The 17,329-nt window shown below is 35.7% G+C and overlaps 1 protein-coding gene across 1 annotated transcript in view; it reads right to left on the bottom strand.

Moving 5' to 3' along the window:
• The window catches only part of LOC102226906 (AT-rich interactive domain-containing protein 5B-like), a 57,753-nt gene extending 42,466 nt beyond the window's left edge, over positions 1-15,287 (bottom strand). The window contains exon 1 of the mRNA XM_023342440.1: positions 15,043-15,287. Coding sequence (XP_023198208.1) covers positions 15,043-15,063 — 21 coding nt within the window. The 5' untranslated portion in view covers positions 15,064-15,287. The remainder of the gene's footprint in view (positions 1-15,042) is intronic.
• Between the last annotated feature and the right edge of the window lie 2,042 nt (positions 15,288-17,329).

The raw sequence follows: 17,329 nt of genomic DNA, 5'->3' as shown, positions 1-17,329 counted from the left end.
TACTCCTGAGTGCCCGCTGTGTTCAGTCTATCTGCTCACCTGTATAAATACTCCTGCAGCGCTCTTCGCTCTGAACCAGCAGCTCCCGGAGGAGAAAGGATGCCGTACTCCAGTCATTTTAAGCATGTCTATTGGTCACCCAAAAACGATGAAAACCCAGATATTATCATCAATCAATAAAATCCCCACGGGCCGAACTTGAAAATTGGACATTATGTTGCTAACACTTAGCTTTCGTCAAGAACACAGAGGCGGAAGTCAGAGCTCCGCGCAACGCAAATAATGTTCCGGCCAGAACACGGTGCGCTAAGTAATAAAACATAAATTAACAAAGCTTCAAGGCAGGTAAATTTTTCTCGAGGAATTTTAATAATCGAGGTACTCGAATCATTCAAGGAATCGTTTCAGCCCTAGAAACAAACAAATACCACTTAGCCAATCCCCTCCCCTCCTGAAACATAAACAGAAAAATGGTGGACATAGACATCGGTTATCAATAACTTATCAGGTCTCTATCAATAAGCTAAAAAAAATATCAACATCTGCCGGTATTGATGTTAATGCCAATACGTATACTAGGGGTACTGGACCAAGTTTGATAGATCAACATTGCTGTTATGGGCGATTGCCAATATTATTTATGTTTTACATATTTCCCTACCCTTTAAGAACCATTTAAAATGAGCATCACACCCACGGTTGCTTCTCTGCTTCAGTTAAACACCCCACAATCCTGCGCTGAATCACTATTAGTGATGACCAAAACAAATACCACATGGCCAAGACCATCTCGAAAAACCTACACACATGACCACAACACAGAAATAAATATTTGCTGTTAATATCGGCCCTGTTCTTACTTATTCGGCTAATATTGATGTTAATGCACACCTGTTAAAGACTCATCCTTTGATGTATAAATGGGTATAGTAATAACTTTATGCTGGGACAGAATTCTAGCAAACTATTTTCAGAAGATATCCAAAATTGATGACCCAAGACAATCCTACCAAACAGTAACAAAATGTATTTAAACACTCTGTTTAAATACATTTAAACAAATGTTCATCCATCTCGCAATTAAAAGGTAACTAAGATAATTTGGTAACACTTTATTTGGTGGAGTGTGAATAAGACTGACATGACACTGTCATAAACATAACATCTGTCATGAACACGAAGGAGCCTTTATGAATGTCTATGACTGTTGTCATGAAGTGTCATTCGGCAAATAATGACACTTTAAATGCAAAGTTGCTTTAAAAGTTGCATTTAAAGTCCATCAAAAGTGCCAACTTTGCATTATTTTATAAATAATGACAATGTCATGCAAAGTTGGCACTTTTAATGGACTTTCAATGCAACTTTTAGAGCAACTTTGCATTTAAAGTGTCATTATTTACCAAATGACACTTCATGACAACAGTCAGATATTCATAAAGACTCCTGCACGTTTGTGATAGACGTTATGTTTATGACAGTGTCATGTCAGCCTTATACAAAGTGTTACCGATAATTCAAATCAAACATCTACAAGGTCTTCTTTTTATACAATGCAAAAATATGTATATCTTACATTTTCTGTTAAAAATGACACTCTTTATAAAACATAATTGATACCTCTAGCGACAGTCAGAACTATACTTTATACCAACCCTACTGTTAGATTGGATGTTGCAAAGTGACAAAGCTAGTTTCGTTGCAAGAGTTATTGCTATAATAGTTTATTTTAAAAAATGGAAAAAGAAATTTGAATCAGCATGTACAGATTTTATTTAGTGAAGGATTTAAAACTAATAAAACCATTAAATAACTTTCTTCCTTCTATAGTTATCATGATTTATTGAAGAAAAAACATTAAATTGGAACCTCAGGCCTCAAAGAACGTTGAAAATTGGCCAGAAAAGCCTGAACACAAACCTAATCGCTTTAGGCATCAATAAACAAATGCTACATTTTTGCGCAAAATACGATTAAACAAAATTATTGTGTATGTCACACGACTTTTCTCAATATGCTGTCAATAGTCCATTATTGAAACATTCCTTCACAAAATAAAATTTGGACATGTTGTCTAAAATGGAGGATCCTTTACATGTTCTAAATAAACAACAATAATTTACTCTGAGCGATACTAAGTTTGTCACTTTGTGGCATCTCTGACGACAGTCAAGACATCAATTGGGTTTTATAAAAAGGGTTATTTTTAGAAGAAACTGTATGACATACATATTTGTTGCCCTGCATTAAAAGAAAACTGTTCAACAAATATTTTAAGTCAGAATTACCTAAATTACTTTCTATTTTCCAAATGCATGAATAATGACACAAGAATATTGTTAACTTTTTACAACGTAATAATTCTACATATTTGCTATTATTTGGTAGAATTCTCTTGGGCCAACAGTTGGTTACCTTCAACAGAAGCTAACCAACTTCTGTTTGGTTAGCTTCTGATAGAGTTTGTTAGAAGTTAGACCCTTTCTTCCTGACAGAACATGAGATATTTCCACATATTCTTTTCACAGGATACCATACGCTGTATGCACCAGTCCCTTCTGCATCTATTGACCCTTTACACATGACGTCACATTCTTCAGAACCCATTCCGTCATGACGGACATAAAACCAACCAACTTGCTCCTTTAAAGCCAGTCTAAAGACATCTGCAACCTAATATCACTTCTATTTAGTTACTTTCACTTTAAAAATGGTAATTGGGACCTGCGCGGCCAGCTACACAAACAGACAAGGATGCAAACCAAACTTGTAATTTTATATTACAATTTTTAATGAAGACAGAGAGGTGAGATAGAGCGAGCAAAATATCTGATTACTCTGATTAATCATAAAAATAATTGATACAGTAGTCGATTACTAAAATATTCTTTTACAACAGCTATCAGCTAGGCCTGTCGCGATAAAGGATAAATCGATTAATCGTACGATAAATTAAAACTATCGACGTCATTTTAATTATCGGCATTATCGTCTCTTCCGGCCTTTTTCTCTTTCTGTTAATGACACTGAATGGAAAAAAAGGCTCACCTCCGGTGCTCTCCACTGACTCCTCCCTTCCTCATTTCCTTAGTGTAAAGCCCAGCGCAGACTACACGATCTTAGAGCTGTCGGCCGATTGTCGGCCCATTTTCAAAACCTGACAGACCACACATTAGCCGACAGAAATCCTAGCTATAACGGTTCGATCGGGTTCGTTCCTGCCGTGTGGTGTCTAACAATGGGCACAGAATAATGGCTACAAGTCCAGTGAACTAATTTTAAAACCAGACATTAATCAATGCTTTACTACAATCTACCTGCAATGCATATGGCTAGTGTCAGCGTAATGTCCTGACTGAATGAAAATCATTATAACCTATTTACGTCACGTTAACGAAGAACAGCTGAAAAGTTACCGGGTTTATCAACTGCGTAGCAATTTCGCTCCGACTCCTCCTCTTGTCATTTCTATATTCTTTGCATGTTGAATAAACATTAATGTTGTTTCCACATATCATCCCCAATGTCCGCTGGACTTCGGGTTGCGCCGTTTCAGCTGTTTGGGATTCCCATCGGTAATTTCCCCCGCAGAAAGTGCGGAGGAGAATCCGCGCTTTCTGATTGGCTACCTGTCACATTCAACAGGCTGCGTTAAAGCGCCCAGTCGGGGAAAATCCCTGATTTAGATCGGAGGACGATCTACCGTAACACACCACACAATCTTAGAAAGATCAACGTTTTAAGATTGTTGTAACGGAAAAAATAGGAGCAAAAAATCATGTAGTGTGAACTATTGCATCAGGTAGTGGATGTTCCCATCTTCTCTATTTAAATCTAATTATTACTGAAGGGCAACATAATATACAGACTTCATAATCTACACTCTTTTGGTTGAATGCAGTATTTAATTCCACTTTTACTTTATGTTGTTTAGTTTTTTTTTTTCCAGTGCATTTTTTGTTAATGGAGACCATTTTATTTTCGTTTTTGGTTGTTTTGTTTATTTTGTTTAGTGTTCTTTTGAAAATAAAGTGTATCTATCTTTGGCAAGAAATCGCATGGATTATTATGTCATTTCCATTAAATCAGTGTAAAAAGGTCTTCAAACAATATTATCGTTTATCGCAATAATTTTTGAGACAATTAATCGCTCAGCAAAATTTGTTATCGTGACAGGCCTACTATCAGCCCTCGGTGTCATCGCGAATTTGCACCGAACACTTTTTACAAGGCAAGAAGACTAACATTTACATACTTTATAAGTAGGTATGATTACAAAGATATCAAATATCACATTATGGAGAAGGTAGGCATCTAACCATTAGTAACCATGGAGATAATGCCATACCATCATGTGGCAGAACATGTATGGAAAAATCTGGTTAGCATCTCATCTTTTGTACATTTTTAAGGCTGCTCCAGGGGAAACGCCGTGATATAAATCATGTGGTGTGAATTCAGGCAAAGTCTGCAATTTGATCAACACGTCAGAAGGCAAGAGGTATGAGTTGGTTTCTAAGCTAGCTATTTCAAACTTTTGTATATACCGCCATCTATGAGCCCCAGGTTCAGGTTCACACCTGAACGTAACACATGTTCACGTAGTTTGACTTGAACAAGTAGAAGCCATGAATAAACAGCCAAAAACAACTTTGGAAAACAATTTCATTTGCTCTGTTCAATACTCCCATTTCTCACTTCCGACATACGTCATGGTGCCTTGTCATGGTGTGATTTAAGTGATGTAGTTGCAAAGGGTCAATAAGGCCCACCCTACATTCACTGCTGCCCTCAAACTTAACAGCTGGGATGGTGTTTCAAGCTTCCCTTTTTCTCTCCCTGAATGTCATCAAACCTGACCCTGATACTGACTATAACAATTAAGTTATTTGTCCAAGAGTATATTTGAAAACTGTAATCTGGGCTTTTGTTTTTCTTTATGTAACAGTGTATTTGTGGGTGACTGGTCTTTTAGTCCATGTCAGTAAAGAAATCGTTAAGCAACTGATAATAACCCTTTTAGACTAGCTTTACCTAGCATCTTCACATTTCCGTTTGCTTTTGCTCTGGGATTGATGCACATTTTGCACCAAAACATGTTAATCTTGGGAAGCATTTGCCTGTGGTGTTTAAGTTATCGTTTTAAAATACTTTTACAGGTGTGTCTACAATCAACTAAAATGTTATGAGAAGCTCACATAACTGTGACATCGTTTGGGCTTTTCCAAACTGATTAAAGGCACATACAAGTCTCCAGACACTGACATTAGGGGAGCAGAAATAACTTGATTCAACCACTACTGCCTTGTTTATGCAATATTAGAAAAAAATTAAAAGACGTAAATGAACATAATTCAATTCCCTTTTTTAAGTAAGAAAATAAAAATGCTATTGAGTAATATGCAATAGCTTTCCTTAAATGGCTGAAGCTAAATCTATGCCATTTGAGAAGATTTGGCTAAAACATATTTCCTAGATGGGCATAATTGTCCTAAACATGTGTACAGAATTGGCTTAATTACTGCTCTAAATGTTTCTTTCTTCACAAATTGCCTTTTTTTGAGTCTGTATACTCCTGTCAACAATTAATCGATTACTAAATTAGTTGATGAATATTTCAATAATCTATTGATCACAATTAATTCTTTCAACCTTAATCTGGTTAAAAACAAACATCCAAGTCCTCTCATCAAACTTCTTCCAACAGCCAACCCAAAATCGTGGCCTGGTACGTGTCAACACTACTCACATCTAAGGCTGTACAATACATCACAAGTATATCATCTTTGAAATATCAGTGTGCAATATTTATATCGAAAAGGAGTGTTTGAAGTGAAGGAATTGTGCTATGAATTTGTATTTTTCATGTGCGATATTTAACCAGTTGGACAGCAGATTCTCACAACAGACACAAAAGGCTTTGCTCAAAACTCTGAAGACTATGATGGAAGTGCAGATGAGAAGGAAAATAAGACAAATTTCACAACTGATCATCATTGCAATATTTACCCATCATTATCATCACTGCGTTATTTTCTAATAGTTTTGGAGGGTTAAGATATAAATTTTATAGTTATATGTTTTTATTATATTTTATCCATCCATTTTCTAACACCTTTGTCCTTAGTGGGTTCAGGAGGGGTGCTGGTGCCTATCTCCAGTTAACGTTTCGGGCGAGAGGCGGGGTTCACCCTGGACAGGTCCCCAGTCTGTCGCAGGGCAACACAGAGACAGACAGGACACGCAACCATGCGCACACACACACACTCACACCTAGGGAGAATTTAGTGAGACCAATTAACCTAGCAGTCATGTTTTAGGACTGGAGTACCCGGAGAGAACCCACGCAAGCACAGGGAGAACACACACGCTCCATAAAGAAAGACCCCGGGGCCAGGAATCAAACTCAGGACCTTCTTGCTGCAAGGTAATATTGTATTGTATTTGACTTAACTTTCAGTATTTTTCTATGTGTTCCAAAACTTTGAAGCGCTTTTTTTTTTTCTTCAACATTAAAAGCCGTCAGACTGCTGCACAGCTTTCTGTCACATGCAGATAAAACAACGTACTTACACATATTTTATGTTTTTTAACCATTTAATGATTTTGGAATTTGGACACCAATATGTTGTGAATTCCAGAAAAATGGATTCTCATTTTTTGCATAACCTAGAAATCGGAATCAGTAGTAACTGCTTTGACTGTTCCATGTACTGGGAGTGGCATAAAAGAGGTTACTTTAATAATAGCCTTTATTAAAGCCACAAAAAGCTCAGAGAACAGTTTCCACATTTCAGGATTTTAACTTTAAACTGATATTTTAAAAACCAAGGCCAGACGTTCCCATTATCTTTTAAGAGACAAACAAACTTTTTGTGCAATATTTTGATACAGGTAACCTGAGGTTAATATATTATGTGCCATCATAAATACATGAAAACTAAATTAAATACATCAATGTGAAACTGACTCTGAACAGCTCTCCATTTTAAGGCTACTTGTACTCATTCTGAATACTCACTTTACTAAAACACCATGCTGTACTGAACGTTTCTGCCTTGTTTTCACTGAAATACAACAACCCTCATTTAAATCTAGGTTATTTTGCAGTTGAATGTATTTTTTAAATCAGTGAAATGATAGGACACATTATAGAAAATTTTAACATTTCAAGCAACACACATCAACTTGCTGCATGAAAATAATGCAGGAAGTTGATGCATTAGGTGCATACACCTTGAAGATTTGTGGATACACCTTTCCCTAAAAGAAGCACAACAAAAAAGAAAACTCTACTTCAGGTTCTTAGAGATTTTCTATAAATTTGTTTACAGTAACAACAAACAAAAGAAAATCATATTTTCTCTAGTACATGACGAAAAATTATAAACTGGTTCTGGCCTAAGATGGATCTATTGGCCCATGTTAGGTAAATACACAGGAATATCTCAAGCCCTATATGAATTGAATCATTCACCAAGAACTGGCAAAAAAACATTGGAACATAATTTTGATCATATTAAACAGTCCTAAAAGACAGTAGAAAGAAGTCCCATCTATTAATTCTAAAACTCCAACACTGAACATTGTAGTTGTTTTTGTACTTTTAAGCTTCGGTTACCATAAAATGTTAACACAATGTTTAAACTGTACCCACTTGGAAGTAGGGGTGTAGTGATACAATAATTTCACAATACGATGCAATATACAACATTCTGATCACAGTACGATATATATCACAATGTTTGGCAAACGATACAATTCTATACAATTCTTTGCACTTTTACGATTTTCTGAAAGATTTTAGAAGGACAGAGTGATTTTAGTGACATTTTGTGTTCCATAGACTTGGATTTAATTAACTGAAAACTGATTAAAATCACGAACTACACAATACCTGCCTCTGATTGGACAGAGTTTACTTATTTTAGCATAACTCCGGTTTAACTTGGCCTATTAACACAATTTAAAAACTGGTATGTAGTTTATAATGTGCACTTTAAGCACAAGACTGGGGGAGGCGGAGTCTTGCTGCCACGCCGTCACAAACCAGACATGTTAAAAAGACGGTATAAGCCTATGGACCCCTATGGTTTAATGTATTGATACTTGCAGATGAAAAATCGATACCTTCCAAGGGGAAAAAAAAAAATCTATAAATATCGTAGAATCGATATAATTATACAGCCCTACTTGGAAGATAGATTTGGGGTGGTACTAGAAAAAAAACTTAATTCCAAGGTGACTTTCAAACCTTTCAGTTAGAAATTGGTTATTTAAGGTTAAAAACAATATTCATGTATTATTTTTGTTCTTAATACTGCTGAATAATTATAAATAGATAGCGGTTTGATAGAAAAACCACTCAGCGTTACCCCCAGAAAACTTGCTGAGCCCAGTGGCCGGTGAGCTGAGGTGGTCCACCAGTAGCTCACTGTGTTTTTTAATAAAAGATGTTAAGTTGACAGGAAATGTAATGACATTCCTAGGTAACTAGATATTACTGGAAGACATTGTCAGTGAAATACTCTTTAAACCCACAACTATAGTGTTAAAAACGACCAATAAAAAATTTATACAATTAAAATAAATATCAATTATTTGCACTTCTGTTAAACTGAAATTAAATCAGCAGTTCCTCAAGGCACCCCAGGCTCTCAAGAGCCCCATAAATGCTAACAATTTAACACAGACCACATATATAGAAATTTGACATTTGTTTATTGAAAATGTCAATACTGTTAAATTTCATTTAATGGTTTCAGCACAGATAAAAAGACTTAAAAGTGTTTAACATTTAAATTTAAGATATTAAGGAGCTGGCAAGTTTACTTTGTAAAAGTGCAATAAACAATTTTCATAGTTCGATTGTTTTGCTGCCACAGCTACAATCTGATGCTATGAGTTTAAACTTTGAGTTTCAGCTCCGTTGTGTTCGTCAATGCATCTCAGTAAATTATAGTTAGCACTGATTACTTTTAAGGTTGGCCAATTAAACTACCATCCCTCTTCCAAATTTCTCTAAATCTATATTGAAATGCTGTTTGTGGTGCTGATGTTCTTAGTAGCAAATCAAATTCCCCCCTAAATCAAATTCTGCTCAAGGCCTCATACAATCTTGGGCCGGTCCTGCATGATGAGCTAAATCTGCTGCACTGTGCATCTCTCTGCTGGATACAGAGAGACAAACGGAGATTAATTTATGTGGCTTTAGTAATTCTTCCATTTTGTGCCTATTGAGTTTTTAACAACTGGTAAAAACTCAACCACAGAGACTGGTTTGGTTGACGGAGCTTTATGGGATGAGGGTTTTTTTTCGGAAACCCTTGCAGCCACACGCAGCAACTCTACCTGACTGTAAATAGAAAAAGCATTTGATATAGCACAGTTTGACAAATCTTGTCACTTCAAAACTTATAAAGGATAAAAAAAAAATAAAACCAGCATGCTGCGTGACTATGAGGCGAGTTCAACAGCTTCTCCACGGGCTGGACTACTGGCCCACTAATGCACCGAGGAACACAAGTAAACTTTACTAGCGCAGACAGAGCTAACAAGAAGGGTGTGTGAGATGTAAATGCACACACCGCACAGAATTCTTTGTTCACGTAACGTATATTAACAACGCACACCTCTGAAAGCGCAACTATAGGTTATATTTGCAGTTCACATTAAGCTACGCAAGCAGAGCAAACACATTGGCTTTTAAATTTGGCTCATACCTTGATAAAGAATTCTCCAAACAAACATGAGTTCTCACAGGGGATTGATATAAATCTCAATACAGGTGAGCCTGAGTCCAGTTTGAGTGAAAGGAGGCGCACGCAATCCGCGCTGAGGTAAACATCGGAGATCCAGCTGTGACTGTGCGCTAAGCAGCCAACACAGAGAAGCACCAGCGGTGTGATTAGTGCGCTCTCCTGCCTTTGAGCTCTGTTAAATGCATCAGTTATAAACCCAACTTTCAGGAATAATTCTGCCAGTGAAATGCACTATGCAGCAAAGATGCTTGTAGTCAGCTTATGCAAAAAAAAAAATAAAAATAAAAATATATATATTAAGCAAATTCTTTTTCCTTGCTTAAACAAGAAACACTCCAAAGGTTATAAATTTAAGCTTAATGCCTCAACAGCAAAATGACAGCCTGAAATTGTAAACTGTTCAAAATAATAAACTATAGAATGATAGAATAAGATAAGATGCCTATTCCTAAAACCTAAAAATCACATTTTAAAAAAGTTTTTTTGGGAGGAGGAATAATATGCAACAGAAATTTAATGATTGAACTTATTTATTTCAAAAGTACTTCAAAAGTCCCAAATATTTGTCTAAGTGTAATGTTACTAAATCTTTGAAGAACTACAGAGAAAGAAACAAAAACATATTTTGAATTTTTTAAATTGTCAAATGTCAATTTTTAATATTCCATCGCAATGAACAGGTTAAGAGGTTAATATGTCTATTTTAGTTTTAAAGATAAAAAATATTAAATTATTAAACAGTGAGTCAGCTATTCATCTTAGTTCTATTTGTTTGCATACATAAACATAACATACATATTAATGACAAAATGTTGCCAGAAAGATAGTTTCTGTCCAAAATGTTACATCTGATTCAAAAAACTTTAAATTGCTCACTTTTAGTTTTATTCATTATTTTGTCATTTCAACACTGACACTTTAATTTTTAAAGAAAAACAGAGCAGATATAATACACATCTACCAAAATTAAAGCAATCATAAACCTATTTAGTGTAATTACTGTCCACTGACTAAATATACAGGGGAAGGGAAAGGTAATATATATATATACAGTACAGACCAAAAGTTTGGACACACCTTTTAATTCAATGAGTTTCCTTTATTTTCATGACTATTGACATTGTAGATTTACACTGAAGGCATCAAAACTATGAATAACATGTGGAAATATGCACTAAACAAAAAAGTGTAAAACAACTGAAAATACCCCTTATATTCTAGTTTCTTCAAAGTAGCAACTAGGCCTGTCGCGATAAACGATAAATCGATTAATCGTACGATAAATTAAAACTATCGACGTCATTTCAAATATCGGCATTATCGTCTCTTCCGGCCTTTTTCTCTTTCTGTTGATGACACTGAATGAAAAAAAGCTCAACTCCGGTGCTCTCCACTGACCCTCCCTTCCTCATTTCCTTAGTGTAAAGCCCAGCGCACACGACAGGATCTTAGAGTTGTCAGCCGATTGTCGGCCCATTTTCAAAACCTGACAGACCACACATTAGCCGACAGAAATCCTAGGTATAACGGTTCGATCGGGTTCGTTCCTGCTGTGTGGTGTCTAACAATGGGCACAAAATAATGGCTACAAGTTCAGTTAACTAATTTTAAAACCAGGCATTAATCAATGCTTTACTACAATCTACCTGCAATGCATGTGGCTAGTGTCAGCGTAAAGTCCTGACTGAATGAAAATCATTATAACCTATTTATGTCACGTTAACGAAGAACAGCTGAAAAGTTACCGGGTTTATCAACTGCGGTAGCAATTTCGCTCCAACTCCTCCTCTTGTCATTTCTATATTCTTTGCATGTTGAATAAACATTAATGTTGTTTCCACTTCGGCTGGACTTCGGGTTGCGCCGTGTCAGCTGTTTGGGATTCCCCGAGGTAATTTCCCCTCAGAAAACACTGAGGAGAATCCTCGCTTTCTGATTGGCTACCTGTCACATTCAACAGGCTGCGTTAAGCTCCCAGTCGGGGAAAATCCCTGATTTAGATCGGAGCGGCAACGACGATCTACCGTAACACACCACACAATCTTAGAAAGACCAACGTTCTACGATTGTCATAAGGGGAAAAATAGGAGCAAAAATCATGTAGTTTGAACTATTGCATCAGGTAGTCGATGTGCCCATCTTCTCTATTTAAATCTAATTATTACTGAAGGGCAACATAATATACAGACTTCATAATCTGCAGTCTTTTGGTTGAATGCAGTATTTATTTCCACTTTGGCTTTATGTTGTTTAGTTTTTATCAAGTACATTTTTTGTTAATGGAGACTGAGAATCCATTTTATTTTTGTTTTTGGTTGTTTTGTTTATTTTGTTTATCAGTTCCAGTGTTAAATATTCTTTTGAAAATAAAGTGCATCTATCTTTGGCAGGAAATCACATGCATTATTACGTCATTTCCATTATATCAGTGTAAAAAGGTCTTCAGACAATATTATTGTTTATCGCAATAATTTTTTGAGACAATTAATCGCTCAGCAAAATTTGCTATCGTGACAGGCCTACTAGCAACCTTTTGCTGTGATTACTGCTTTGCACACACTCTGCATTTTCTTGATGAGCTTCAAGAGGTCGTCACCTGAAATGGTTTTCACTTCATAGGTGTGTCCTGTCAGGTTAATAAGTGGGATTTCTTGCCTTATAAATAGTCATGAAAATAAAGAAAACCCATTGAATTAGAAGGTGTGTCCAAACTTTTGGTCTGTACTGTATATATATATATATATATATATATATATATATATATATATATATATATATATATATATATATATATATAGCATTTATAGGACATGTGTGGTACTAAATTTCCGTCCATGTATTTACCAAGTTAATCATTTCAGTTTCAGGATAGCTGCAGGAAATGACCATAAAGTAAGAAAATACTTTAAAATTAATGTTATTCATTTTGTATTGCCAGTCAAACTGGAAATAAAAACATAGTTTTTAAATGCATTTTATGGTGATTGGTATTCTAGAGTCTTGATTATTTTATAATAAACTGTCAGTGTCAAATTTTATTCATAATTGGACCGCTTAAACTTTACTTAATTATTAATGTTATTTTTTAATTCTAAAAAATATTTTTAACAAGCCCATTGACTGAATTAAAATGTATATCATTACTTTTTCATTTTATTTGTATTTTTTTATGTTTTGTTAGCTCATTTATTATTGCTTTCTGATTATAATATTTCCTTTTTGGGCTCAAAATTAAAATAATTTTTCCCTTTATACTGACTGAACTGATTTTTTTATAAGACTGTCAAATTCCTTTTTTCAAGACGCCATGCACTTAATTACAAACTCTAAACATTAAATACCATTTAAATAAAACCTCATGTAAACCCAATGCTCTCATGTTTCATCAGATTTGCATATTAAACATTTCTAAAAACTGGTCACATTTAACAATTACTTTTTTTGTGTTGCCTAAATGAATAACTAATTTTTCCAGCTTTTCCAGTGATATTATTCATTTAGATTTTGATTTGCTTTACATTTTCTTTTTTGCAACACTGCAACATAAAATGGCTGCCAGTTATTTTGTGTGCACAAAATAACCTTTATAATAACTTCTGAATATTGTAGAAGCAAGCAATTTTAGGTATCAGCTGGATTTAAAAAAATATTTTTGGCACAGACCACCATCAGGCATGTTGCTAATTTATTCTATGATAGTTGAGCTGTAATTATGAGCAGTGAAACAAAGAAAAAAACTACAAGAAAGCAATTTATGTGTTGTTAACTCCCTAAATCTGCAGTGTGCATGTATTTAACTTGATTACAGTGACGATGCATGATAAATACCATCATAAAGTGAGCAGGCTGGGTAATAAACATACTATTATGCAGTGTGGCAGTGTTGTATGGATATCACAGAGCTCCAGTCTTTTTTTGTGGGCCTGGGGGAGGGCCAGCTGAAGCATTGCTCCAGCCTAGCGGCAGGCAGGAAAATAAAAGCAACATAATATAATCTGAGCAGTGAACACACACACACACAAGAATTTAAGATGGAAACCCTTAATCTGCACCATGCCTGCGTCAGTTCTCGTGATATTTCTCTCTTTTTTTTAAGTACAGTTTTCAGAACATGAGCGAAAGAGGAAGGAGGGAATTATACATGAATATTAATAATAACATGTCCCCTGCTTTGCACAATGAATAAATAAACCAACAAATAAAATCCAGCCAGCACTACTGACCTTGGCTATATCCTGTTATTGAAAAAAAAAACTGACAACTTCATCTCTGAGGAAAACAATACATACTACATCTCCATTTCTCTCCTGAATTAATATTTATGCAAGGATATTATTAAAAACACACAGCCAAACTAAAATAAAAAGATTTCTGTCAATATTAATTAGTTGTATATTAAGTAACCACACACACATATTCATTGCCCTATCTGAGTGTCCTCTGCATGTTTCTTGGCTTTTTAAGGCAGGACTATAAACCAGTTATTTCAAGTACAGAAACGTACACAATATTAACATTCCTCCTTAAAAACTGCTGGAGACAAAATGTCGGGGTGGATTTGGTGATAATAATATCAATATGCTGCTTCCTATTATTATTATTTCAACGAACTGCTCCTCCACCTACTAGTCGATGTCGAGTGAAATATATATATATATTTGAATGTGCAATATTGCGTCGGTAAAAATATATTTTTATAAAAAAAAATAAAAATGGCGACGCGGCGGTTAGCTAAAAATGTGACCGAGCTGAAAAAGTTTCCTGATATTTTCAGGCAGGGGGAGAAAAAAAAGGAGGGCAGAAATTTTTATTTTTATTTCAAGCTAATGCGGGTGGGGGTTGGTAGCCGGGAGACTAATGTCGACACGACACTCACACACAAAGAAATTAATCATTAACACGGAGAAAATATCTGCGATATTAAACTGAAATTTAACGGCTGCCTTCCAGGCGACAGCCCCGAAGAAATAACCAGTCTGTTTCGGCCTGAAAAGCACAAATATCAGCCGTTTATCTGCCACCTCCGGAGGTGGAAGAGGGGGGTTGAAAAAAAAAGTTGAGGCTAGCTGAATAAAGTTGTAATTGCAGTCAGACCAACTCTCGGTGGCTGATATGGGAAAACAATCAATACGACACGGCTAAATTCGGCTAAAATAAAGGCGGAAATTGAGTCGATTTTACACAGACGTATAGTTAAAATATCCCCGGGTCAATGTATGGTAAAATCTGCGTTCAAAAACGGATAAAAACGACATTTATTTAGAAATTATATCGGCGTTACCTGTATTGCATTGTGCTCCATTGCAGTCCTGCATTCCCTCTCAGTGAGGCCCCTCTCTCCAGTTACACCGCCGGGACACGCCGACACGCAAACAAACGCACCACAGAGGAGGAGGAAAAAAAATAAAAAAGAAAGGCTTTTCTTCTATTCTACTTTTTTCTCTTTTTCAAAATGGGTGGAAATGGCACGGGATCTAGGTGTGGCCAAAGTTTGCCACAGAGTACAACTCCATACGAAAATCACATTTAAAGGGGGGCATTTTTACTTCACTAACATGACGTATTTCCGACTGAAACGGAATACGAGGGCGGGGTTAAGGTAAAAAAAAATCTAAAATCGAATAAAAATCCATTACATTGTTCTTGCATTTACCAACACATTCTCGCTGATATTCTGAAATTGTCAAACCGCTCATCTCTCTGCAATCACGTAACTTATATTAACTTAGAATGTTAATAAAGTGCATTCACACACAACAACTTTCTTTAAAGTTAGCACCCTTAACACTTGGTTTATCAGCCTAGATCGTTAAAAGAATAAAGCACAACAAATACTGGCTTAGAGTAAAGCTTAACATACTTATCTATTCTCCCTGTTTTTGTTTTTCTTTTTACGAAGAAGTTTCCTGCTTACAGGTGGCAAAAGAAAAAGAATAATAGTCATTAATAACCGTATTAAATCAATCTTGTTTTACATTCTGCTTGATGTTTTTATAATTTATAATATTAATTTATAATATATAATATATAGCTACAAAATAATTTAAACTCATTGAACGTTTTCACATGTTACCCTTTTACCAGCCACAAGCATCATATCAATCCATGGCAATAAACTTGAAGGGAAATTACGCCTTTAAAAAAAAGAACTAAACATTTTAATCATCCAATCATATTCAACCTCTGACAGACCAAAATCATATAGTACAATTAACTGCTTTCAGAAGGTTCCCTGTGTAATTTAAAGTTAGTATAAATATACTAGTTCTCTAAAGAATTTAGTGAATATGCAGCATCACAAACACCAAGGAACAACAGACCACTAATGGGTACATTTGTACATGGTGTTGGTAGTATCATGCTTTTCGTCAGCAGGGATAAGAAAGCTGATCATAGTTGATGGAAGGTTGGATGGAACAGTCCTGGAAGAAAATAGTAAACAAACCTAAACAAAGAGCCCCTACCATTGATGGTTCAGATCAAAGCATATTCGTTTGTTAGAGGCCTAGTCCAAGGACATCAGCAAAGAGAAAGACGAGTTATTATAACTGACATTGTCATCACAATATTTTCCAATATCATCCCCACAATGTTTTTTGAATATTGTGCAGCTCTACTCCATGTTCAAAACTGGTACAACAAAAAGGCCTTGCAGGTGCAAGGTTCACACTGTTTATGTTTTGATTTGTAAAAACATTTGAAAACAGAGCAATGTTTTCCTTCAGTTTCACAAAAGTGGAAGACATTAGCAACGGCCTTAAAGTAGCAACCTCTACTGCCCATTTTATGAAGGATTACATTGTTTTCAGGATATTTGAAATCCATCATTCTATGGAGCAAAAATATTTTTCTGTCCATCCATCCACCCATCCATCCATCCATCCATCCATCCATCCATCCATCCATCCATCCATCCATCCATCCATCATTTCCAGTATAGTCCTTCCAGCATGTCTTGGTTCTTCCTCTGGGTCTACTCCTGGTGGGATGTGCCCTGAACTCTTCACCAGGAGACAACCTAACCAGATGCTGGAGCCACTTCAGCTGGCTCCTCTCAATGTGCTTTAAATATTTTTCAGAACTGGAAAACATGACCACTGGACATTTTCCAGACCTTTCAGGGCTTGATTAGAGGGTTAGTTGTTAAAATTCTTGTTAGGAAAAGATTGAATATAAACTGAACGAGTATGGCTTGGATACTCGTTCAAAGACTGAAGGAAAAAGTTTCTTCTCTTTAAGGAAGATGTGGCAGCACAACTCAGGTTTGCAAAGTTGAATCTAAACGAATCACGAGACTTCTGGAACAACGTCCTTTGATCAGATGAAGCCAGAGTAGAGATGTTTGACTTTAATGCACAGAACCATGTTTGGAAAAAAAAGAATCAAGTGTGAGCACACATACCAGATTTGTGGGTTGTTTTACAGCTATGAACTTTGGCACCATGTTGTCATTGAGTTTCCCAGTGTCCTTTGTGTTTACCAAGATTTTCTAGACTCAAATACTATTATGCTGTCAGCTTAAACCTGATCCTAACAGGGTCATCAACAGGAAAATATTCATAAACATT

Source organism: Xiphophorus maculatus, chromosome 11 (genome assembly GCF_002775205.1).
Source record: "Xiphophorus maculatus strain JP 163 A chromosome 11, X_maculatus-5.0-male, whole genome shotgun sequence".
NCBI classification, from domain to species: domain Eukaryota; kingdom Metazoa; phylum Chordata; class Actinopteri; order Cyprinodontiformes; family Poeciliidae; genus Xiphophorus; species Xiphophorus maculatus.
Note: the sequence above shows the minus strand (reverse complement) of the source record. Positions and strands in the feature narration are given on the sequence as shown.